Source organism: Gavia stellata, chromosome 12, assembly GCF_030936135.1.
Source record: "Gavia stellata isolate bGavSte3 chromosome 12, bGavSte3.hap2, whole genome shotgun sequence".
Classification (NCBI taxonomy): domain Eukaryota; kingdom Metazoa; phylum Chordata; class Aves; order Gaviiformes; family Gaviidae; genus Gavia; species Gavia stellata.
Genome location: NC_082605.1, coordinates 12,529,788 through 12,554,964, shown reverse-complemented (window position 1 = coordinate 12,554,964; position 25,177 = coordinate 12,529,788). Strand labels below are relative to the sequence as shown.

General features: G+C 43.4%; 1 protein-coding gene across 1 annotated transcript in view; it reads right to left on the bottom strand.

Annotated features, from left to right (window-relative positions):
- Window positions 1–25,177, bottom strand: part of MGLL (monoglyceride lipase) — a 66,780-nt gene that overhangs the window by 28,932 nt on the left and 12,671 nt on the right. Inside the window, exon 3 of the mRNA XM_059823070.1 lies at window positions 16,229–16,335. Coding sequence (XP_059679053.1) covers window positions 16,229–16,335 — 107 coding nt within the window. The remainder of the gene's footprint in view (window positions 1–16,228; window positions 16,336–25,177) is intronic.

Genomic DNA, 25,177 nt, shown 5'->3' with positions numbered 1-25,177 from the left:
CAACCCTGCCCAGTGTGCCCGAGCAGAGTCCCAATGGCTGCCAGTTGGCTCATGGCTGGGTGGTATTTAGATAGTGCACGGAGAAAGTCATGGGGAAAGTAGCATGGCAAAAAATAGCTCTGCTAAATTTGTCTTGCAGCAAAAGCTGTTGTCCTTTCTTGGTAGCGATTGATTTCAGTCTTATTGTTTCAGCTGCTTTTTAGCCCTTGATACTGTAACTCGTCTCCCTGCAACTCTGAAATCCTCACTACATCTCTATTTACCAAACAAGCCAGGATCGAACAGGCAAGTTATTGCTTTCTGTGCTCTATTGCTCATTTCAAACCGTGGCTGGTTGACAGTAGACAATGAATACTAGCTGGCAGGTCTGCACTTCAGTAAACAACGCACAGGTACAAGCGTTGAGCTTGTTACAGACCTGTATGTTGCTTTTGGGCTGTGTGAGCTACTTTGCAATCAGTTAGCGAGGCCATATTTGCAGGTCAGAGAAAGCTCTCTTCAAAATCTAGGCAGGATAGGTGCAAGGCTCATGAAAAGGCACGGGACTGTAACCAAAATCACAGGTCGTGTCGGGCAGTCTCGGTTCAGAACAGCCCCCCCGTTTCTCTCCCTTCCCCCAGCCCTCCGCCGAGCTGAGCGTGAACTTGGCACCACGGCGGACCAGGCTGCCTTCTCCCTAGCATTAGACAAACTGCCAGGGTGTCCCAGCACGCTTTGTCTTTGATAAATTCAGAACCAGAACATAAATGCAGTGTGGAGAACGTCAATTTTAAGGGATCAGGGTTGAGAGCATTAGTCTTTGTATGATCTACAATTCAGCACTTCTTTTTTTTAAATTTATTTTTGAAGCTAAACAAGGATTCTCAAATTGGAGAGTACTGCCAAGCCCTGAATAAATCCCAGCATTAGAGATGCTGTGGGTATAGCAGCTTTCCCCATGAACTGAATCTGCAGACGCTATCTTCAGAGAAATTAACCCCTGAGTGCCACAGGACAGGCTCTGTGGCATCAGTTTTAATGCTGTAAGAAATCTCACCTTGTGGGTAAAACAGGTTATTCCCACTCATGGGGCAATACTGACAGAGTGGAGTAAAGCACAGGCTTAGCTGGTACAGATTAACTTTTCTGCGTTGTTTGTGAAGTGGTCAAGTTTCCAGGTGCAATCCTGAACACAAATTCAGTCAAAGAACATGTAACTACCAAACTAGTCAATCAGCATGTAATTATCTGACATGTGATTGCTTGTTTTCCACCCACAACCCCATTCCTTAGCAGTTCGGAAAGCAAATGCTTAGCATTTGGACATAAGACAACGCTATACAGTTGCAATTTAATCTTTGTTATTTTTCCACCTCATCCCTTTAAATATTGGTGCGATATTTTGTTCTAAGCTGCTCTTTTTACTCGCTGAATCTTCCTCTTAGCCTGTGAAGAGCCATGCACAGTAACAGTTGTGCATTCTTGGAGCTCAGGGCTTTTCATCTGCAAGCTCTCTGGAAGTGGGTTGGTATCACATTCGGATTTTGCCATGAGTAACCTGAGATGTAGGGAGGTGAAGTGTTTTTCCTGAGATCCACCACGAACCTGTGGCAGAGCCCAGCGGGGGTTTCCAAACACCTTCTTGCACAGTCCAGTACTGCAATGCATAATGAGCCACATCCTGATCCGAATCATACAGGATCGATCATATGATTAATGGGAAAGACTACGTGCAGGAGATAGCCGTGGCTACTAAAACTGCTGCTCTACTGAAACATAACAGACCACAGGCCAGAACTAAAGCTATGTGAAATCCATGGAAGTCTTCAGAATACTGAGCAAAAAAGCTTTTCTAGTTCAGATCACTAAAATTTGGCCACAGCTGACACAGACCAGATACGCTATCATCTGAGGACTGGCTGTTGCTTACAGAAATGGGTTGCTGAGTTCTCATTTAATGTCTTAGTGTATTACGAAACCAAAATACCTCCACTGCAACTGGCTCCCTGACCACCAAACTGCACAGAAGGCTTCAAAGTGGGCTCCACACACACCTTCAGGTAAGACTTCTTCCAGCTGGCCTTAGGCTTTGCGAGATCTCTTGCAATCCTCATTTTGTTATTATGAAGAAGAAAGATGCTCAAGGTTGAAAGGAATGTTACTATGACGCTGGAAAATCTCATCTGGGTTGAAGAGTGAACCAGAGGCTAACCAGATGCTCTGCTTTACTTTACTAACGGACTCAGAAATGAAGAGGATCACACTGCCAGAGGCTTTCAATTATGAAGATTAATTTTTTAAATTTCTGAAATAATTTTCCCAAATCACCAACCATGATTCTCATAGTTCCCTATACACTCCTTTATCAGTTAAAATGATCTTTTCTTCTCTGAAATAATAGTCCAAGACATGTTAGCTTCTTTCTAAAATAGGAAAAACAACCTTAAAATCCATGAATCAAATCCTGGTCCCACTGAAGTTAGTGACATTTAGCTACCGCCTTCAGAGGGTGCAAGCATGTATTCTGTGTGTAGAGACATAGAGCTCAAGCAATTAAGAAATAAAGCCCCAAACCACATGAGAATCACATTATAAACATGGTTTTAAATTAAAGGCATTCTGAAATTAAAGAGAAGCTGCAGTGCTGAGCTGGGAGTGCACACATTGGCACCATCCCTGAAGGAGCAAGAGGCAAAGCTGAGGGCATCTGGCACATAGGAGATTGGCCCGATGCCTCAAAGGGCAAGGAGAGGCAGAACCAGGAAAGGTCCAAGGGCTATGGGGTACGTAAGCGAGAGACGTCAGTTAATGTTAATGCTCTGCCAGGCTCTGCGGATAAGGTGTGAGACCAAAAGAGAAATGCCCTTAACTAACGTGTTGTGGGTAACTAATAGATGGAGAAGAGAAAAACATTGGCACTGAAATATATAGCCCTCAAGTGGGCAGAAATGCACTGGGACAAAAAGTGAGAAGTTTCTAAGAATCGGAGGAGCAAAAGCCTGGAACAGCCTGCTCAGCTGGAACAGTGTTTGCTAGCAACCAAACTTCGTTAAAAATGGAGCTTTGACCGTTGGTGAAAAAGACTCAGGGATGCTATTTGCAGGAACAGAAGACTAGATAACCCAGGGAGTGCCTTCCTGTCTGTGCTCCCAATAAGGGTATCTTTTAGTAAACAAAGAAATGTCCTGTTTCACATTCAAAATGAACGCAATATAGGAGGAGCATCATTAACTGAAAACACCAGACACTGTAACCAAATACGTTCCTCTGCAACACTCAGACTGGTTAAAAAGGGAAGAATCTGAATACATGAATCAAAAAAGGATGAATTTTCCCTTCATTCATTGTCTATTTTGCTTCTGGGGCTTGTTGCTGCAATATTCGATGTCTTGTTTGCAGTCACTGCTATAGAACATTCTGGTTTTTAAAAAAGTCTCTGCATCTTTTTTAATAAGAAAGACGTCCATTAGTTTTAGGACTTGTGAGATGGTCCCTTATCTGTAACAAATAGAGCTATTCCCAGGAAAATCAACAGGGCTAGTTATTTACGGAGGAAATCCACCAAGTTCAATCAGGCATACAAGCTCTGTAACAACACACCACACTTTATGAATGAGCAAATAAACAATCAAACATTGAACATTAGAACTACAAAGTATAAAAAGCAGTATACAGGATACAGGCTGCTTCCGCATCTTTATTCTGGCAAGCGTAACTCCGGCCCCAACCCTCAACCTGATGTAAGAGTACGGGCCGTGGAGGGACTGTGAAGCTGTGGCGGCTGATGCCTCACTTGCAAGGAGCCTGTTGCTGGTTTGGACCCTATATCAGCTCATGGCATTTTACACCGCGCTAACAAACACAGTGCAGTAGGTTTGCCTGGGGCAGGGGATCTGTTAATAGCAACATTTGGTGAAAAATTGAATGAGACTGCCACAGTTTTGATCAAAACACACAAATGCATGCAGCTTAAGCAAGCCTTCCCATGACTAGGGCTACAAAGATGATTAGGGGACTGGAACGTCTTTCTTATGAGGAAAGGCTGAGGGACTTGGGTCTTTTTAGTCTGGAGAAGAGAAGACTGAGGGGGGATCTTATTAATGCTTATAAATACTTAAGGGGTGGGTGCCAGGAGGATGGGGCCAGTCTTTTTTCAGCAGTGCCCAGTGACAGGACAAGAGGTAACGGGCGCAAACTCAGTCATAGGAAGTTCCACCTAAACATGAGGAGGAACTTCTTTCCTTTGAGGGTGGCAGAGGACTGGAACAGGCTGCCCAGAGAGGTTGTGGAGTCCCCTTCTCTGGAGATACTCAAAACTCACCTGGACGCATTCCTGTGCAATCTGCTCTAGGTGAACCTGCTCTGGTGGGGGGGTTGGACTAGATGATCTCCAGAGGTCCCTTCCAACCCCCATCATTCTGTGATTCTGTGATTCTGTGACTTCAAACTGCTACTCATGTTATAAGGAAAATGAATTCTCTCATTTGAAGTTTTGAAAAGTTTTGCTTGCGTTAGTGAATAATTCCCCCCCAGTGCTGTAGCTGTTCAGTTCAGCAAGAGCAATTTTATTCAGTAGTTTCCAATGCAGGTAGGGTACAAAAATGCATTAAAAATGAAGATGAAATGGCAGTTTTAGGCCATTTATTGACTGGTTATAGGTTTTACTTCTTTCTGTAAAGCTACTTGTCCTTTGCCTTTGTTTGGTGCAAAGAAGAGCTCTCTTTGAATACCACACTCCTTAAAAAGGTTGTTCCTCCAGGTTAGTGCTGAACTAGACACTAACCTGAGATGGACTGTGTTCCTTTGACTCCTGTTATCTATCTAAAAAGGTATTGAAGGAAACCAGGCTATATTTTAATCCAACAGGAGTTATATGCACAACATATATTTTCCTCTGTACTTTTCCAACGGTGTTCAGTAACTTGGAACAGTCATTTGTAACTCAACAGGATGACAAACTCCACATCTGTATGAAGATACATTTATAGGTGAGGAATCATCAGTAATTAGCTTCTGAAACAACCTCCTCCAAATTAGACACATCTGACAAATAAACAATAGAAAAGCTAGTCACCTTAATGAAATACTGTTGCTATGGAAAAAATTGTCCCCGTAAAGGTGAAAATAAACACATGCTTCCATTTTCTCATTGTGCAAAGACATCAAAAAGCATCTCCCTAAAGATGAAGCTTTTCCTAATTGTAGATACCATTAAAGTGTGCTTTTAAGAGGGCCATTTCTTCACCCATTTCAAAACCTTCTGTGCTTTAATTTTGGAAGCAATGTCCCACATGCTAGCAGCTAGGATGCTCTTTAGTTCATAAAGAATAATCGAGGCTGAAGGGACATATGGAGATTATCTAGTTCAAGCCTCTACTCAAAGTGTTTCCCGTTCAATCAGGTTGTTCAGGGCCTTGTTGAGTTCAGCTTTAAATATCTCCAAGGCTAGAGATTTCCCCACCTCTCTGGGTCCTGCTCCAACATTTGACTGCCCTCATGGTGAAAACATTTTTCTTTGCATCTAATCGGGATTTCTCATGCTGCGACTTCTGTCAGTTCCCTCTCATCCCATCACCATGCACCTTCAAGAGAAGTCTGGCTCTGCTGCCTCCACACCCTCCCACTGGGGACTTGTAGACAGCAATAAGATGCCCTCTTAGCCTTCTCTTCTAAGGCTAAATAACCCCAGTTTTATCAGCTTCTCCTCGTACATCTTGTTCTCCAGTACCCTAATTGTTTTGACAGCCCTCCTCTGGCCTTGCTCCAGTATGTCGATGTTTTCCTTTTACTGGGGAGCAAATTGGACACGGTGCTTCAGATGTGGTCTCACAAATGCTGAATGGAAGAGAATAATCACTTCTCTTGAGTTGCTGTCTATAATCTTTCCAATACAGCTCAGTATGTGGTGGCCTTCTTCACCACAAGGTCACACTGTTGACCCATGTTCAACTTCTCTGCAAGGATCCCCAAGTCCTTTTCTGCAAAGCTGCTTTCTTTCTATTCATTCAGTGCCCAATCTTTAATGCTGAATGGAGTTACTTCACTCCAGATGCAGAGATTCACAAGCACCTTTGTTAAAACTTCATGAGGTCCCTGCCAGCTTATTTCTTCAGCCTGTCAAGGTCCCTGCGAATAGCAGCCTTCCAGCATATGCTCACTTGGTACCACTATAAACGTGCTGAAAGTGCTCTCCATCCCATCATCTCCACCATTAATGAAAAAGGCCCGTGATGGTATATGCGACATCTATTTATTATTTTTTCCCTTGAAGAATACAGATTCCTCTGACACTTTTTGAGGCCAAAGTCCTTGCTGATATGAACTAATGTCCTGCCATGGATGTCAGTAAAGTAAATGACCCCTGGAACAAAGTTTGAATCAAGTTTGATGTCTGTCCAGTAGCCCCAAATAACAGACATAGCTAGCTAGCAACATGAAACGATCTGTTCTCTCAGCCTTAGCTCTTTAATAACCATCTGGTCCTTGTCCTTCCACCCTCACCATCTTGCATGCAGATGTATCCCTACAGCTAGCAATGCTGGTTATGGGAGAGCAAGTAAGCTGTTGAAAACATTACAGGAGGTTGCCAACGCTTCTTCACTAATGCAGTTACAAGTTACATGCTTGAACCTGCTTTCTGACATGGTGACAAAGTTATCCTGGATTTACATGAGCAGCTGGGAAAACAGAATTTGACCCCTGATGTGGGGATTAATTTATATATGTAAAGACTGAGTACAGATGATGATTGCACAGAGCTTTGAGACAACAGAAGCAAAACAACAGGTTGTAAAAGGAAACGAGCTTAGTTCAGTCAAGGCTATTTACTCTTTAGTTCCTCTTATTCACCTACGTGAACCTTTTGTCCAAATAAAGGATGTTTTATTCCTGTTTATCAGGACCACTTGTCCAAAATTCCTGTCACTTAGTTCCAACATTATCGGCACTCCCCACACAAATTTAATGGCCCACTCGTCTTTATCACAGAGGGTATCTCTCATCTGAGAGGCCGAATCACTGAAGGGAAGCCAGAAGGACTCAACCCTCATGGGAAGACGGAAGCCTTTTAAGTTTCCCAAATGAATGACATCTCTTTCCTCTGTCATGCAGCCTGTCTGTTAACAGTTAACAGTGACAGGTTGAGGAGCACGGTCTGGAACATGGCCAGCGCCGACAGCTCCATGTTCAAAGTCGTTGTGCTCAGAAGGGAGCACTCTGTTCCTTCTATCGCTGTGTCCCCTCTCACTGGGGCCCGTTGTTACAGCCTCACGCCTCCTTGTGTGAAGGCCAACAGCGAGGCTTTGTTCAAGAAGCAGCTGCTGAGAACATGTACTATCTCATGGAATGACCCACTGACATTTCTCCCTCTGCTCATTAGCAAGCAGTGAATAATTAGGAGAACTAAGGCAGATTGCACGGCCCACTTCTTTCAGAGTAAAAAGCCAGCTCCTCAGATCCCAGTGTGCCCCGAAAGGGATTCCCTCATAAAGTGGGCTTGCAGCAAAGCCAGGGGAGCTGGCTCTGTAGCACCTTCTTCTCATGACCTGATGGAGTGAGGAAAGAGAACGACTCGTGCCAGAAGGTGGATGGGGCAAGGCTGGAATACAGGGTGTCCCGGTTTCACTTCACTCGGAGCTCAAACCCACACCTCTGCTGTATCAAGAGCAAGCACAGCTCAGCCAGGACCTGAGCCAAAGATCCTGTTTGACTGGATGATATGTTGTTGTTTATTCAATAATCTATTGTTATAGGGTGGATCTATGGCAGTGAGAAAATGGCTGAGTGATTGGAAGGAGCAAAGTATTTGGGGGAATTGAGGAAACCGTAACCATTCTTCTGCAATCCTTACTGCAATCCAACATTATCATCTAGGGAGGGACACATATGGGGCAGTGATGAAGGAGCATCTGCATTGCCTCCCCCCCATCCAAACAATGCCTGCATCCAGCTCTGGCTTATAGCACAGAACTTATCTGCCTGTCTTATATCACTGATCATACCACAATTAAATCTGACTTTAAAAAAAATAATTAGTCAGATGATAAACAAATAGATTGCTTTGAGCAGCCTAGGTTTCATTTGGCATGCTTTCATAGCACACGTGATATGACACTACACGTCTGATTTCAGGTGCTCTTGCTTCTATGTGTCTGTGTTTCCAGATACACAGATAAAGGTGTATCCAGTCCTCACAATTTCTGAACCCCCTTGCCTAAAGGATAGGTACAGGGCCATGTTTTCCCCACTTTTAATTCAGCATGGCTCCAGTGTTACTCTTGGGAAGTCCATGAAACAAAGAAAGTCTCATTCCCTGAGTGGAGCGGAGGGGAAACACCTCTGAGTATCCGCTGCCCCTTTCCTAACCCAAACGTTTTAAGCAAAACACTCCACTGTGGCTTACCTGTGCACTGTCAGATACATCAGCTGTGTGCAGCCTCACTCTCTCTTTATTTTTAGTTTGCTGTCGTCTAGCTGCTTCCTGGCTCAACAGTGTTGTTTCATCTGCCTTCACAAGACAAACAAAATAAAAGCTGCACTTGCATTTCCAAGTCCCAGCTTGTGGCTTCCTCTAGAGCATGAGACACTGTAGGTTATTTGCTTTCATGATTCACCTAGTGTTTTCTTGCTGTTGTGTAGTTGCTCTCCTCAAAGGAAAACACTGCCTACTACCCTGAAAGATGCCATGTGGTGCAGGCAGAGATTCGGGACTGTATGATCCCAGTGTGAATGAAGGGAGAGCGCTGAAGTGACAGAGTCACTGCTGAGATGACTTCACCAGAGCAAGGCTGGGATGCAGAAGTCTGTAATGAGCTTCTAAAATATAACAGTAATAGTGTGCACACCTCCGTTTAATAAAACTCATCTCAAAGTACTTACAATTGCCTGTTGTGCCACAGGATACTCCCCTTGGGCTACACTGTATACAATTACAGGCACATTTCAGCATCATTGTATTGTAAGAGGTGTATCCAGACCACTTTTTCCTACACAACGTGTGTGGCCCCTCTGGGAGGTACTATCTCACTACCACCAACAGAGCCCAACTCCGTGCAGCAATCTGGGAGAAAGCAAGGGAAAAGACACTATCCAGTTGAAAGAGTGTGTTCAACAGCTTGTCCAATGCATGGGGAAAGTTGCATCTTTTGGCAATATGAATCATTTTGCCTGTAATTTCAAAGAGGCTCAAACGGAATGACCTCTTTTCCTGAGCAAGCTGCCACTGCTGCTCTGAGACCCAGTGCTACAAGTCCAGTCATCACTCCAGAAGAGCTGGAGGTGAGAAGCAACTGGTTTCACTTTGGCTGGAGCTCATCGGTGGTGGGCAGGCTGGTCTCCCAGTTCATCCTGAGTTAAGCTTGCTTTTTGGTCTTCAAGTTCAGAATTCACGTCTGTGTTGGGAGAGGCACACACTGTAGCCCCACTTTACAAGAGAATGCCCACAACTAAAACAGAGTTAGAAAAGGGTGGCAGAAGTAAGTTTACTCAGTAGCCATTTGTTTTATAGGAGGACACTGGTCCGGGTTCTTAGAGTTTTCTCACTGCCTAAGGAATTACATGGTGTACTGCAGTATCTGAACTCTCACCCTGTAATTACACTCTGTGGTTTAACCTCCTGCATGCCCCACACATGCTAAGCATTCCTCACCACTGCCCTGGAAGGCAGATAAGCCTGACTGCTACCTTCGTTCAACATCTGGAGAAGGAAAGGCTAGGGAGAGCTAGGCTCGCGTGGGACCATACCAAATACGGAGTCAAAACAGGGATAAAACGGCACTGGCAGTGCTCTGCCAGCCAGGCCAAAGAGCCGTCTCCTCTGGGATCCTCCTGCTAAGACGAACCTATAGAGGATGCTTAAAAGAGACAACATGAAAGTGGGGCAGACCGGGATGACTCTTCTCTGGTATATCCCCTCAGTTTCCATCTCTGCCCACATGCCACACAGCAGACATCACTGCCTGCTTTTGATGTCGCAGCTGTGTTTATGACTCAATCTTCCCCCAGGTTAAAAGGGGAGAAAGGATGAATTCCAGACAGGGCTCACGGGTCTGTATGATACTTAACATGGATCAAGGGTCAAAGAATCATTTAAGTGTCCCCTTATATTCCTGTTGTTTTTGCTCTGTCAGGAGCTTTCAGTCTAGCAGTTTTCAGAGTTATATGCACAAAGATTTATGTTCGTACACTTGTATCATGGTGGGACAGATTAATCACCCCTTAGCAGCTCTCTCTCCACTCCAAATGAATTATTGTAAAAGACTGAAAGACAGACAAGTTGAGATAATTTGAAGAACAAAAGGGCTAATTTCCCCATAGGGGAACTTGCAAAGTTTAATCTGAAGCTCTGAAGAACTTCCTCCTTCTTTGCTTGACAATCCTAACGAACTATCAGCAGCAAATGCCCCTGCAGCAGTCCTTATCAGACAAACATGAACGGGCTCGGAGTCTTCAGGTTGAAACTGTTAGTAAAAATAATAAAAGAAAGTGCTTTCCTGACTCTTGAAGAGTGGGGTTTTATGTAGAGGAATTACATACAGAGAGAGGGGAACTCAACCTGACGGCTGGGCTCTGACTGCTCCTGCCCTTGCAGTCAGTCACCACTCCCGCCTGTGAACTCTAACAGCGGTTTCCACCCCCCCACAAGACCTGTGTGCGGGAAACACTCCGGTTTTGCATGACTGCAGATCTCACTGCCTGCCAGCCATGCTACCCTACTACAGGAGCTCTGCCTACAGCATGCAGTAGGTTCAGGACTTGTATTTATGCACGGGGCTGGGTAGCACTATGGATTTCTCCTAGGAGAACGACTTCCATGACTTCAGAAAAATCCAGAAAGAGGATGCGCTAATACAGGTACACAGCTAGTGCTATATTCTCTTTCCTAGCCAAGGAGAACAGCTGTCTAAGGATGAGCACATCAGCAGCAATCCAGCTGTTCAGAGAATGGCTGCTGATGTGGTTCAGGTAGTGCAACTTTGTGTGCAAGCAAATCCCAGTTCTGTGTGAGGTTCTTCCTGCTGCGGGGGCATGAATGGGAACAGGATTCATGGGGAGAACAGTCATTTTGCACTCCTGCAAATACTAATGTGTCCAGACCCATGGTTATTTCCAGCACTGCATATAGATTTTATTTCCAGCATGTTCAAGTATTGTGCTGAAAGCCAGGAGCCCTTCTCTAGGGAAAAAAAAATAAAAATGACCACAACCCATTGTAAGCCTCCTGTCAAAGGAAATGCAAATAATCAGTGCCATTCTTTTCTATGATATCTCTGCAGAAAAGCAGTTTAAACTTTTCCTCTCTAGTGCGGGACACTCAATCAGAGAAAGCAGAAAGAGAGCAGATTGCTGTGGGTAAGCGGGCCCACGCCCAGCCTCGCTAACAGTCCCCAAGGAACAGCTGTGCTGCTCTGCCAGCAAACCAGCTCCGAATAATGCTTGCCAAGGCTTTCCTGACTCCATCCCTGGAGATAACCCTGAAGCCTGCCTGATCGCATCATCAGGGAGCGCTGCTCTCCAGGAACGTTCCCTCATGCTGGTGTGCATGAGCTGTTACTTCTCACTCACAGTGCTACCCTAATTCTTGCTCTTATTAATGCTGACATCCTTCTTAGTCATTTCCCCTCCTCCCAGTTTGACCATGTTTAGTCCTTTTTAACCTTTCTGTGTAGATCAATCCTTCCTAGTGCTATGAATAAATAAAAGCCTTTTGTTCTCATCAACAAAATGGTCTTTTAACAGTTGCAAGAACAACATAGCAATCACTTGGAAAAAACCCTAAACCAAAGCAGCTAATATTTGATGCATTTAAAAATCTCTCCTCCAGCTGTTTTCTATTTTTTAGAAATAAGTGTTTCGTTAGATAGAGAAAACAGTGAGAAAATTAATGGGGAGCACAAGCAGCAGTAGGTGTCCGAGAGGGACCTGCTAAGCCATCAGAAATGCTCACCACACACAAAGTAGCAGCGGGGCTGAAAAAGAAAGCTGAACTTCAGTTAGAAACATCTAAGGAACATGAATAAGCTGTTAGAGCTGCAACATTTCCCTTTGTTTTGATCTGACGTTACATATAACTCGCGAGTGCAAAATTCAACAGCTTGAAAGAGGGTCAAAAAGTTGGAGGTCTCCATGTACCAGGACAGGTAGAGGGTTTATTCCACCTGGAGAGAGGGAGGTTGGAGGGGCTGTCCTCAAGCAAATCTGAGGGCTAGGAACTGCTGCCAGGTTAGGGCTAAGTATTTCACCTTCCTCATCGTCAAGTAAGACAGCCATATTACCCATAGGAAGCACTTGCAAGTCCAAGTGAAAAAGAGGGCCAGTGCCAGTACTGTTAAAAAGTGTAAGAGAGTAAGTAAATAAATTTTTGTGGCCCTTGCATCTTGGAAATGCTTTTGTAACTGCTATTAGTTGACATGTACTTTTGAAGGTGAAATTGTGGTTGTTCTGGGCTCTGGCCATGTAATGCAACCATAGAGAATAAGATCTCAGCAAATGAGATGTTATGGGAAGAGAGATGAGGATAGCTGGAACATCATGTGCTTTACCAACTGAAAATGCTTGGTATGAGAAAACAAAGCCACATTCTCTATCCTTTATTCTCATTTTCCTTGGCTCTCAGCTTTACAGATCCCTAAAAATACTGCATTATAACTAAAGGAGCTGCAGTCTGCCTGTGACTGACTGAAGAATTACAATATCACTCCAGCTTGAGGAATCTCCCACGGGTATTCCTTCTAAGAGGGCTTTCCTAAATTAATTGCCAATAACCTAATATGTTTGTCTGTCTCTTTTATCTGCCATCAGAATGTTGCCATAATAAAGTAATAGTAATACAGAAAGGAAATTGAAAAAGTGAGATGCCATTTCAAAATACCTAAAGCTTGCAGAAATGTATAGCAAGGTCATCCCAGCAGCCTTAACTCTGCCTTCATTGAAGCTGCATGTCAAGTAAACCCAGAAATCATGGGAAACCGTTACCTGCCTATTAAAAACACCATATAAGAGACCACAGAAAAAAATGCTCTATTACAAAGAAATACCATTTTCCTCTTTCATGGGATTGATATAAAACAAAGCAATTTAACAATATTAGATGTAAGGTAGGGTTAAGAGGTCTTCTGGAATTAAATTTTCACCACCACTGTGGAAAATTGCTAATATATATCTATGAGGTCCAGCAGTCTTGAGATTGCTATGAAACACTCCAAAAAGTAAATGTACGAATCCTGACATACTAAGAGAACTGAGCCAGTGAAACCTTATATGGGGCAATAGTAAAACACAAATCTGGTGAATACTGTTATTCCACGAAGTGCCAACCTATTTGCTGAAGCCTTGCATAACAGGAAACAGTGGTGCAGAGCAGCCTTCGTCAAGATTTAGAGCCAGTGCGTAAGCTCCTACAGACTCAGCAATATAAATGGAAATTATTTTTCCTTCTTTTGGCTAAAGTATAGACACAATATATATCAGTCAAGTCACGCATACTACAGCCCTAGTAACTTCCCAACTCATTTGGGAAATCATGCTAGCCACGCTGTGGAACTGCATTAATAATCTCACAGATAATGCGCCTATATTGGGAATTTTATCCATGAGAATACCTGAATCAGAATAAATGTCCAGGTCAGAGAATCTATGCCAGGCTCATAAGACTAAGAGCCACTGTAAGAGATGGGGAACAGAAAGCAATTATTTTGATAACACAATTGAATAATTAATATTACCCAAAGATATTGAAAGGACGAGATGCAAAGGGGGAACATACTGGTGAAGTGATTTGGAATGAGCAAAATGATGGAGGAAAGCTATAAAATTCCCAGTCTGATCTGAGCAAATTTGGCAATGGAGGTGTTTATATCCTTCAGCTCTCACTGGCATCCAGCTCGGGCTGTAACCTGTATTTCATCAAACAAAGTTTATCCTCACCACTTACCTCTTTAGGTGAAAAGATTATTTTACAGAGCCTAAAATATGTTAATTGTCTCTCTAGCTTACAGTGAACCCAGCTAAATTAGCTCTTTGTGTAACACAACTGTGTTTCCATTGTTCTGCTTTCGGGTTCCTCTTTACCCTCTCCCCATTGCTGATGAAGAAAACCTAACTGAATTTACAAAGAAAACTGTAGGTTTGGCAGGGAGAATGAAGTTGTTAACTGGCCTGAGCAACCAGATTTGTACTATCTGAAGTGAACTAAGTAATGCAGCAACATCAGTCTATAGAAAGAAACCACGAAATATTTATGCTTCTCTAGTCAAAAAGATACTCAAGGAAGAAGAGAGCAGATGACTGTCTCATTATACAGCACAAAACATGCCTGACAGGATCCTTCACCCCAAAGGCCTTTCTCCATCAACAGAAGAAGCATTCTCCGTATCAAATCCATGCAATAAATACAATGTTTTATTGTTTCTTCTAGGTTTGTTGCTTCAAATATTCTTATTTTAACTCTACTTCTTAAAACCTTTATCAAGTTTCAAGGGAATGAGGAACTAAGGCATAACATTAAGCATGCACAGTGAGCAACCACAGTCTCTCGTAGGCCGACGGTGGCTCTGAACAGATTGCTCATGTGTCCTGGAGGTCAGTAACTTTTTGTATATATCGTCTGTGGTGTACTAACAGCAACTGCAGAGTGGACTGTTCCATTGTCTTTTTCATGAACTTTATGCCATACAGATAAACAAAAAGGAATGGAGACACTTTCTACTGGGATTACTGCAGACTCCTGCTAGCCTATGTCCAACACAGAAGGAAGTATATCGAAATGAATGGATCAACACTTAGAAATATTGTGCCTATATAGGGAGAAAGAGACTCATGTGGTCAGCAATGATACTTCCACATGGGTCACTGTCTCTGTAAAGCCACTCTTGAACATGGCACATGATCAGTTGTCCAGAAAAATCATATGGGTTTTATTTATTTTCCTTGCAAGCTGTCTTGAGGACTAGATATTCTCTTTTTCAGGGCAAATATAGGGTTCGTTTTTGCACATCAAGTGCAGTGCTGTGATTTAAAGGCAGTCATGAGAGCAAATGCAAGGGGAAGCCTTGGTCACCTGGATTCAGTAAGGTTTTGCCTTTCCTCTCACAGACTAAATGGTGCAAAGCCTCACATGCTCTAACTTCTACCGCATTCAGGATCTTCAAGCTCAAATTAAGCAGTCCTATGTTTGAGGAGATTTAGGGGCAGGTTTGAGTCTCAGCTTCAGCCAAGTAAATTGCAGTATACTTTCCAATGTATTGCAGTATACTTTCCAATGTCAGCGGAATATCTGCCAGAAGGAGATCAGGTTTACACTACCTGAGATTTATCCCATTTCAACCTGTCAGCTCACAATTTGGCCTTGCCTTTTGTCCACTGCCATCATTAATCCCATTGATTCATTTTGCTAATATCTGGAATTACTTTTGCAGGGAGGCAGCGATCTGCAATGATAAAAACAAAGCAAAGACTTCCAAGCAAAGGAAGTCATAAAATTGCAAGAGTTAAGTGTGACAGGAGGCTACCAAAGAACCAGGATAGATGGTTCAAATATGTTATTGAGATGTCCCAGTTCATGTGCTGCAGGACATCTGCATCACAGAATGGAGCCCAAAGCAGAGATCTTCAAGACAGAAGAGGCTGCGAAAGTAAGTCTACATGGCACAGCATTGCCCAGACCTACTGGCTGAGGGCTGAAGTGGTGTTGCTGTGTTATGACAGCCTTGCATGCACTCAAGCTGCTTTCTCATCAGAGCTGAGGTGTGTACAGTCAGCTCTGGTGTCTCTGCTGGACTGTGGAGATGTGTCCAAAGAACAGTCTGTGATGTCTCCATGCCTGTCCGTGTCCCAGGGGTGCAGCCATCTAGTTGCACCAGTGAAAGCTGTGCTGTCATTTCAGTCTCCCCTCTGGGATCGTTTAGGACAACAAGCATGGATCCAACAGAAACGGCTCCTAGTCCCACTTCCACAGTGGATAATAACTCCTCACCCCCCAAGAGTTAGATGAAAGAGAAATAATCCCTTAGAGGTTAAAATAGCACCAGCAGTAATATCAATGACAAGGCTGAGGGAAACTCAAGGAACAGGGATAGGTTTTTTACAGATTCAATATGCAGATCTTTACAAAACAACAGATGATCCCTTTCTCATTTATGCTGAGGTGTAAATATTTTATTAACTCTTCTCTCACTGCTGAGTAGCTTTAATTGCTTTTGCTTCAGTAATGTCCTGAGCTGCTGTAAATCAAGTACTGTTTTAGGCTACTCACCATGGTCATGGGCAAAAACAAACAAGTTAAGTCCTGTCAGCCTCTGGGCCAAGTCATCATAGCGGCCGCAGTGTTCCCCAGCGCCATGAGCGATAAACACGAGGGCCCTAAATGGAGCATTAAGGTATAAATCATTAACTTGGCAATCAACCCACAAAGGCTTCAGAGCTGCAAGTACAAGCAGTACATTCAGTTTAGCAATAGCATTTCAGACATCAACAAATACAAGGCAAGTATATAACGGCTGAGGTGGGTTTTAACAGAGGAGAACCGATTGCCACCCTGACCCGCCATCGACCTGGTCTTCAGCAGGTGTTAGCAGGACAGACCGCATGGAAGTCAGCTGCTCATGGGACAGACACTGCTCTTTCCCATTTGTCTGCCACCATGGTCTGCTGCAAGTTGAAGATGCAGATGGGCATCAGCATCAATCCCTGAAGTGGGTAACTCCGTCTTGGGCTTGAGGCATCTACACTGCTCCTACAGTGGAAGTGTTGCCATTCATTTCATTTAGGGTTGGTATTTCTCCGTGATTTCAAATAATGTCCTTAACTTTATATCTTACAACATTTTCTCATGCTACAGAGCACTCTTAGAGATGCAATTTCAGTTAAAAATGGGTCTCAAGCAGAGCTCAGAACTTTGGTTGGAGTTTGGAATTTTATCCTTTGACCCCAAGTCTGGTAATTTTAACATTTCATTTTCTGCCCCCAAACAGTTGCTTCACATCATTGGTGATTAAAGCAACTCTTACATAGCCACCGTACGACTACAGGCAGGGATCATAAAAAACATCAGTCTAACAGACACCTTTTTTTGAAAGACATGCAAATACTTATCTTCAGAGATTCCAGTTTCACCAATGGTGCTTTACTTTTACTGGAATGGCATCAAGTGACAGTGGCTGAAGTTGAATGAACCTTCCCAGTGTTTTTACTGTACAGAATTAATCCAGAACTATAGCAGAAGTAGCAATGAAATTACAGAATTTTTGCTGAATTTGACAGGTAACTACTTAAAATCCAGCTTTAGCAATATAAACATAACTTGTTTGTTTAAAAGTGCCATCTGTCATTGCAACATCAGCAACCACAAAACAGTTTGAAGGCTAAGTTAGACATTTTCAGTACATTAACAGTGAAATATTAAATGAACCGACAACATAAAATAATGACAGCAATTTACAGCTAGTGAACTCCTCAACTTTATTTTGATTGAGGTTTTGAATACATTTTTAGACAGTTTATTCACCACAATAAAGGGCTTTCATCTTAATATGTTTAAACTTAAAGATGTTGGATGATGTAGAAACTCCTGCTCTAGCTCTTTGATTAGCAACTGCTTCAAAGTATTTGATCATGCCAGACAACTTGAAAGAGCATCCATCGAAACCAGAAGGATTTTACAGAGCACACAGCAAACACAAAAGCAGCAATGCAAGATGCTCTGGTATCTGCCTAATTCTGATTAGCAAGGGTGAGGTTAGGTCATGTAGCATATTTAACTTGCTGTGCCTTACAAACCTTCTTTAGTATCACTGAAGGTTTCCAAATGATCATTGTGGAGCAGTCATTTCTTCCTTTGTCATCTTTCCCAGTCAATAGATCTGTCAAGTTATCAATGCACTTGCCAGACAGTCTGATGTTCAGAGTGCAGGGTCTATTATTATAGCTCCAAACACTGAAGAAATAGAAAGACTGCTCATTCTACAGCAGAGAATATTAACTTTCTGCAGCAAAGGCATCATGGCTTTACGTGTCCCACCTCTCCCAGACACAGGCAGCCCAGCACAGACACTGCAGCCAGTGCTGGAATAGCGAGTCATGATTCTATACATGCCCCTGAAAATTGGAGGCACCGTCCAAATGCTTCTGCCTCCACCTACACGTAATGGTCTGGTATCTCAGCCCTGGTCCTGGGTCACCTAAAGAGGCCACACATCACAGGCCCCAAGTCTGGGGCCGGCACATCTGCCAAACATTCCTCAATGCAGCAGCGGGGTGGGGGATGAAGCAAAGCCGGGCTGTTAACCCGCAGGCTCCGGACTCCGCAGTACAGCAAGCAGTGGCACTGTGTGCACAGGACGCCGATGCAGAAACTAAGGAAACGTGAGAGAAAATTCCTGTGTACCCATCACCTTGATATCCAACAGACTCAGCCAGGCTAAGTCTCTCTGCCGTATACCTCCTGTTACCTGGCTCTTGACAGCTTACCTCTTCAGTGTCTCATTTAAGCCCTCGGTTACTCTTTAGAGGACCTATATATTTTTCTGCTGACTCGGCACAGCGATTAATGTCTAACTTGGCTGACTGAATACAGCCCTTATTTCTCAGAGAAATATTAATTGAATGTATGCATTGAAATGCATCAAGTGAATGAAATCTAATGGGAAGCTGGCAAAGAGATCTCTGCCAGGAAATTCTTGCTGTTACTTCATCCCCCCGACAGCAAAGCCCCAATTTTGCTTTCATTCACACTGATGCAGCACCACGACTTTGCCTGACAGCATCCTGCTAGATGCTCAGCCCCCTCATCTTCTGTGAAACCAGTGAGAAAGGTAAAAACCTCAATGCTTCAGAGAGGCAAGGTGTGCTTGCAACCTCTCCTCTCATCTAGCACAACAATTGCCATGTGTTGCAGAACTCCGCCTTTGGACACCACGTGGAAGAGACCTGGGTTTTTATTTGTCTGCAAAATACTGAATAAAATTCCTGAGGCTGTTTGTGCCTTACGAGCCCTAATGGCAGTAGCTGTCGAGAAGACTTAGGTACTTTTGAAAGTTTTGTCCTATCAATAGTCATAAACAAGGAGTAACATTTCCAAATTGTTATGTCGAAACAGAAGTACCTCGTTTCATTGTTCAATAAAAAGTGAGAGCGGCTTTACTGACTGAAAACTAGGTCACTTCTACACAGGTCTTTAGCTCCAGCTTTCGGGTCCTAGCACAGGGGCTATACATTAAACACAACAGCTTGAAAAATTGAAATTAGTAAGAATATCATCTGAGCAAGGATTAGAGAATTTGGCTCTTTCACCTAATCTCCCATTTTCCATTACAAAACAAGTTTAGATTTGGCAAATAATACCTGAAGGCAGTATAACAAATACATGGTTCAACATATTTTCACTAGCAAGCTGGCATGAAAATACGAGTGATTAGATTGACTGACAGCAGTTCTTTACTGTATGTAAACATTTTTACAGACAGCCCTGCTCTCAAATCGCAGCCTGCTCTTTCCTACCACAATGGCTGGAATAACAGAATATCAGAGACTGCTTTCAACAGAGTTGTTTAAAATTACTACAGAACCCCTGCAGGCTTTAAGATTTTGCAGGACTGCAGTGCCTCTGTGTGCAACCTCAATGGAAATTTTGTTTAAACAAGGTTTGCGTATTGGCCATGTATCAAATTGATCCTGGGGAGAAATTTCTTCACCTCCAGCTCTTGCAATTGCACTGGTGAAATCTTTGGAAATTCATACATCTCAGGTAGAAAACACTGTGCACAGCCTGCAAAGCTTTCTGGTGGAGACTGACCTGTGCCTGATCCCATGCTAACTCTGGTCTCTCTAACCACAGGCAGGGAAACCTGATGTATCTTTGGGTGCTTCAGCTGGCTTTGGCTGGTGGAACTAAAATTGCTTTGATATCTTGAAATGGCATTGCTTTGGCATCTGCTCAAGAAAGCACCTAATCACACAACAGCACGATTTCTCCACGCTCGGCAGGTGTGTCTCCACACAAAGCCAAGGTGTGAACTGAGCATGAGTAAGCACCCACATGCTTGCTCTCTCCTAACTACTGCAATAACAATTATGGCTATTAAAGGAAACCAGTTTATTGACTGCTGTTTGCAAAAGCAACAGACAGTTTTCACAGATCCCTGCCCTTTGCCTAGCCTTCACCACCTCCTCCTCCTCTCTCCCCACTGCAGGTTTCTGCCTCCTGGTACTGCACAGCTTGGCAAACAGATGCAGTTACTTATTACAACAAGAAGGCAGGACAATATTGTCTTTACTGTTCAAAGCAACCACTGGCTGTGTTTACCTATCTCCCATTAGGAGGTGATGGTATATGCCAGTGACCAGTCCCTGCTCCCACATGTCCACCGTGCTGGTCACCCATGGCTGGTATCAGTCCCTCCTGTGTTGCAGTTGCAGCTTGCTAAGTGAGCAATACACAGCGATGCTGCACGTGCAGTTGGTACAAGGCACATGCAAACATCCTTTCCTGAATCAGGGAGGTTGGGAGTGGCAGAGGCCAGGCTGCAACGCGAAGTTGGTGTCCACAAACCCATATGAACACATTGTCTTTCTATCCTGCCTCTCAGAGAGGTCACCCGCTCATCTAAGCTTTTTTGCGACCCTTTCATATTTCTCACTGTAACTTCACGTCCTCTAATAGTCCACTTCTTGTGTGGGGAGCAGCTTCGCAGGGCAAGAATTGAACTTTAGGTGCAAGAGCAGAAGCAGTTTTAGAGGTTCTCACTGTCTTTATTGCTGGGCACGTGTTGCCACCTCTGCCCCCTCTGCCGTGCCAGGACGATCGTCTGGAGATGCAATTCCACAATCAATTGCAGGAGAACTATTGTAGGGAAAATAAACTGCAGCACCAGGCTTAGGCAAATGAGCAAGAGCCCTCTTAAACCAGGGCTCTGTCATTAAAAGAAACATACCTTGAAACAACACTCAGAAAGCTGCTGTGTTATGAAATCTGGCAGGTGAGAAACACAGCTCAGGACTTGGGTCCTGCTGGGCATAAGACCCATGTTGTTGCTTTATTTTCAACAAAAATCATGTTGAAACTGAACTACATGAGGAAGGTTGTGAGCAGGATGGTATGATTTCAACATCTTGTGTCCTCTGGGGACAGAGGCGCTTCTGTGGGACCCCGTGTGTGCTCTTTTATTGCCAGAAAATAACCCAAAACACTGGGACTAGACCAAAGAACTGAAGACAAGCTTCCTGTGACTGCATGTATGAAAAACGCAATCTTTTCCACCCCATTCAAAAGCATTCCTCTTCAGAACAATATTTAAGTACTTGCTTAACCTCAGGAAACTTTCGTCAACTCATGGAAGTCAGTAGGACTTACAAAGTACAAGATAAAAGTTAAAAAAGGATTTATAAATGCTGCCCTGAATTAGGACTGATTTAATCACACACAGAAGTGATTTCCTGAATCAAGCCCTTGCAACTTAAGCTAATACTATTTTATTCTATGTAAGGCAACTATGCTTTTCATTTGGTATTATGTATGTTGTTACCAGAACCAGATCAACTCTAACGAAGAACATCTGACTTGAGCAGTTTCGAATACTCGGCACTAAATTCCTGAAGTAATTCTAAAAAAACTAACTGACAGGAAAGCTCTGAGTTAGCTAGGCTGCCAGAAAAATGACTGGCTTACTGAAATTAAGTATTACATTTTGTTGTGTTGTTTGAGTTGACTTATCAGTTCCTTTGTAGCTGGCATCAGCCTGAGTCTTAGAACCACAGTGAACAATTAACCTTTATTTATCAAAACCATTTCACTGGTGGCATTTTTGGACAAGCAACTGGATAGTTGGTCACAAACCTTTTTAACTTGTTAAGAATGTAATGTCATGTATGTATATTTTGCTTCCAAAGTATATTATAATGGAAAATCAATTAAAGATATGCATTCTTGTGTTAGCTGGGAGTGTGGTGGTCTTGCTGATTATGAAGATGAGTTATCTTTCACATAGTAAGATTATGCATTAAGCAGCTTGTAACTTCGTCAAGCTTTAACTGTCATTCCAATTTTCTACCCCTGGTATTTGGTTAAAGATTACCTTTTTTTCAAAAATTTCCAGCTAATAATTTCCAAGAACCCATAATGAAGAATTAATTGTTTTGTTCACTGTAAGAGACGTTGGTGACCTTTTCTCTGGAGGGCTCTTGAGCCTCTTGCTTTGGGTGTAAGACCTTAAGTTTGGAAGAGGGATGTGTCTGTATCTGCTTTTTGAGTCAGCTTTTGCACTTCTTTTTTTTCTGAGGTGATTTGTGTCCCAACGCAACCCTGACAAAACTTGGGCCACGGGCAGAGATTACAAATAGTTATGGCAATTTCTCTCCTGTTGTGCATGCTCGTAACCTACGCAGTTAGCCAATAGTTCAGCCTGGTGACTCCAGTTAGGAAAATCTATGGTGGAGTCAGGTGTGTCCTTTCATACTGTCCTTCTGTCTCTAGCAAACATGCAGAGTTACGTCCCTCTGAAGGCTCCCAATTCCAAGCCATGTTTCAAGGAGTTTTGCTTGCACTCTTGCTCAGTTTTTTTGAGAAATGCATTCTTAGCTTCAGCTCTACTGGCCCATATATGCTCATGCCAGGGAGGTCCATAATCTGGGTAGCCGCCTCTTTTTCCAGCTATCATTGAAGTTGAACAATGTTATGTTAAACTAGCAGTTCTACGGCTACTTTTCCCAACTCAGGAGAAAAAGCAAGTCAGAGTAGCAGTAGCCTGGAGTTGAGTCTCTATCAACTTTCTCTCAGTATCACAGACTGTGTAGCATCAACATGGATATCTCACAGAGCTGCAAATCTGGAGGAATTCACTTCTTCCAGATAGACTGAGGTAAGTAGTAGTTCATGACTGTAGTAGTTTAGCCTGTGAAAAACCTTTGAGCACCACAGAATATGCCAAAGGACTGTGCACTATGCTCACACTGCATAATTTCTGCTTGATTTTATAGGGCTTGGGGAGGTTTAGAATTCTGCACATTTGTGTTTGATGGGGTTTGGTCTAATCTAGCAGAATCAGTAGCTTCATTCCGGTCCAGATCCTAAACTGGCAATTAAAAAATAAACCCCTCCAGCAAACTCTGCTTCCTACTTTTATCCCCCCATTCACTCAGGCTTGGAAGTTCCCATTCAAGTCTGTCCAAGGGGGCTGCTGTTAGTTTGGGCAGCATCCTACTGCCTAACATGATAAAGACTTAGGGCTCAGTCTTAAAATCTGCGCTTGCTTTCATGAGCAACTCTTTTGCAACATGTCTGCAAGCCTTGTCTCATCATACATCTCAAAATCACAATAATCCCTCATCAGCATAGAGTTAGGCGGACATTTGAGAACTGCCGTGACCTCCAGGAGGAGTAACATGGGTAGGTTATTCTACAACACCGGAAAGCATAGACCCCATAAATCAGTGGGACAGAAACAGAACTGGGTAGTACAGATACATTTCTAAACAAAAGGTTCAACAGGATCGAGCTAGAGCCAGCACAAAACACTGTGGAGAAACAGCTTATGCTGATTTATTGTAGCTCTTCAAAAAGCAAGCCCTCACCGAGAATAACTCATGCATGGTCTGATATAGGGAAAAGAGAGGAAGGAAACTTCAGGTGGGGGTGGAGGGAAGGAATTATTGGAACCTGGCAACCGCATAGCGCTAGACAGATCTCTGCAAAGTTAAGATTTGAGACCAGCTGCATTTTGTTTCAAGGAAGCTTTGAAGTAATATTTTAGGGGACACAAGGCTGAGATCAGAGGTGAAATGTGCGGTGTGTAGCTTAAAATTCATGGTCCGGATCTTCCCACCCCTTTCTTGGATAAAACTGAAGAGAAGGGATTCTAGGGTTACACGGACTGCCGCGGGGAGACACTCCTCCACTTTGATATCAGAGATGGGATTTTCCTCGGCAGAACTGACTGCCAGACCTGCTGCTCTGAATCTGCAAGGCAGACAAGCGCTCTGGAGACACGGGCAGCTCAGGGTTTGGAGCTGCGCTTTCCTCCTGCTGCTGCCCTTCTACAGAGCACAGGCATCTGTGAAAGAAGAATTATGACTTCTGTTTCCAAAGAGGCAAGGTGTAGGCATTGCTCACACACACAGGACTGAGGAAGGGATGACTTGGGGGAGCCTGGGCGGAACTGCCCCCGGACCTGGCTGGGAGTAAGGCTGGAATCGGACATCCCGGTTCTGTACTTTGCTCTGCTTCAGCCCTTCCTCGGTACAAGGGCTACAAGAGAGACAAAATGGAGGTCATATCTCCCAAGGGGAGCTACAAGGATGAATGCACAAAATAGTCAGTGTCTTTGTAAGAAAACTGTGCAAAAGATAGAAGACATCAGCTGCAAAATTAAAATTGATCTGAAATCACACCCAAAATTTTTAGATTAGCTTTAAGGTGTTTAGGAAGAATATTCAAAGAAGCAAAAGAGTTTCTGGCATAGAACCCTTTGGAAATCAGGAAAAATAAGATACTCCTTGTTAATTTTATTAAAAATTAATTTTCACTTGGAAGCAAAGCCACTGCAGATGGAAGATGGCTGCAGGACCATGATTCTCAATGGAGAACCAATAAAGAGGCAGTAAAAGCAAGAACAGTTTTCGCAGACCTCCCCCTCCTCTTTCACAGACTGGCACTGAACCTCTAATGATTTCCAAAGGGACAAAAATTACCGTTTAGCCAGTCGTGTAGCAGTTTCTTCTTGAAATCAAAATGCAGGCACTGCCTGGTGAGCCAAAGCCTTGGAAAAAGAAAGACTTCTGTAATTAGCTGGACTGTCCTTTCAAAGCATGAGAAAGCTGCAATTAAAGGGCCAGAAGCTTTCTTCTGCACAGTCACTATTGCTTAAACTCAGCACTACTCACTAGTTCAGCACTAAACCTGTTCACTGAACAAAGAAGGTTTTTTATATAAAAGTATGTCTCTGTTTCAAAGCAGCTGTGCAAAACCGGTTCCTTCTTACTGCGTTCACTTGCAGTCTTGGTATATTCAGAGCACTGGTACCTGTTTCAGTGACAAGTCACTACTTATTGCTGCTATAAGTTCATAGCTTGACGAACCCAACTCAACCCTAAAAGATCAAGCAGGCTTCCTAGAAAGGAACAAGGTGTGCTTGATTAAGGAATCAGCTCAAGCCATGCAAGAACGCTCCCTACATGGCATCCTAGCCCCACTTGGTGCCTTTTAAGTCCTTGG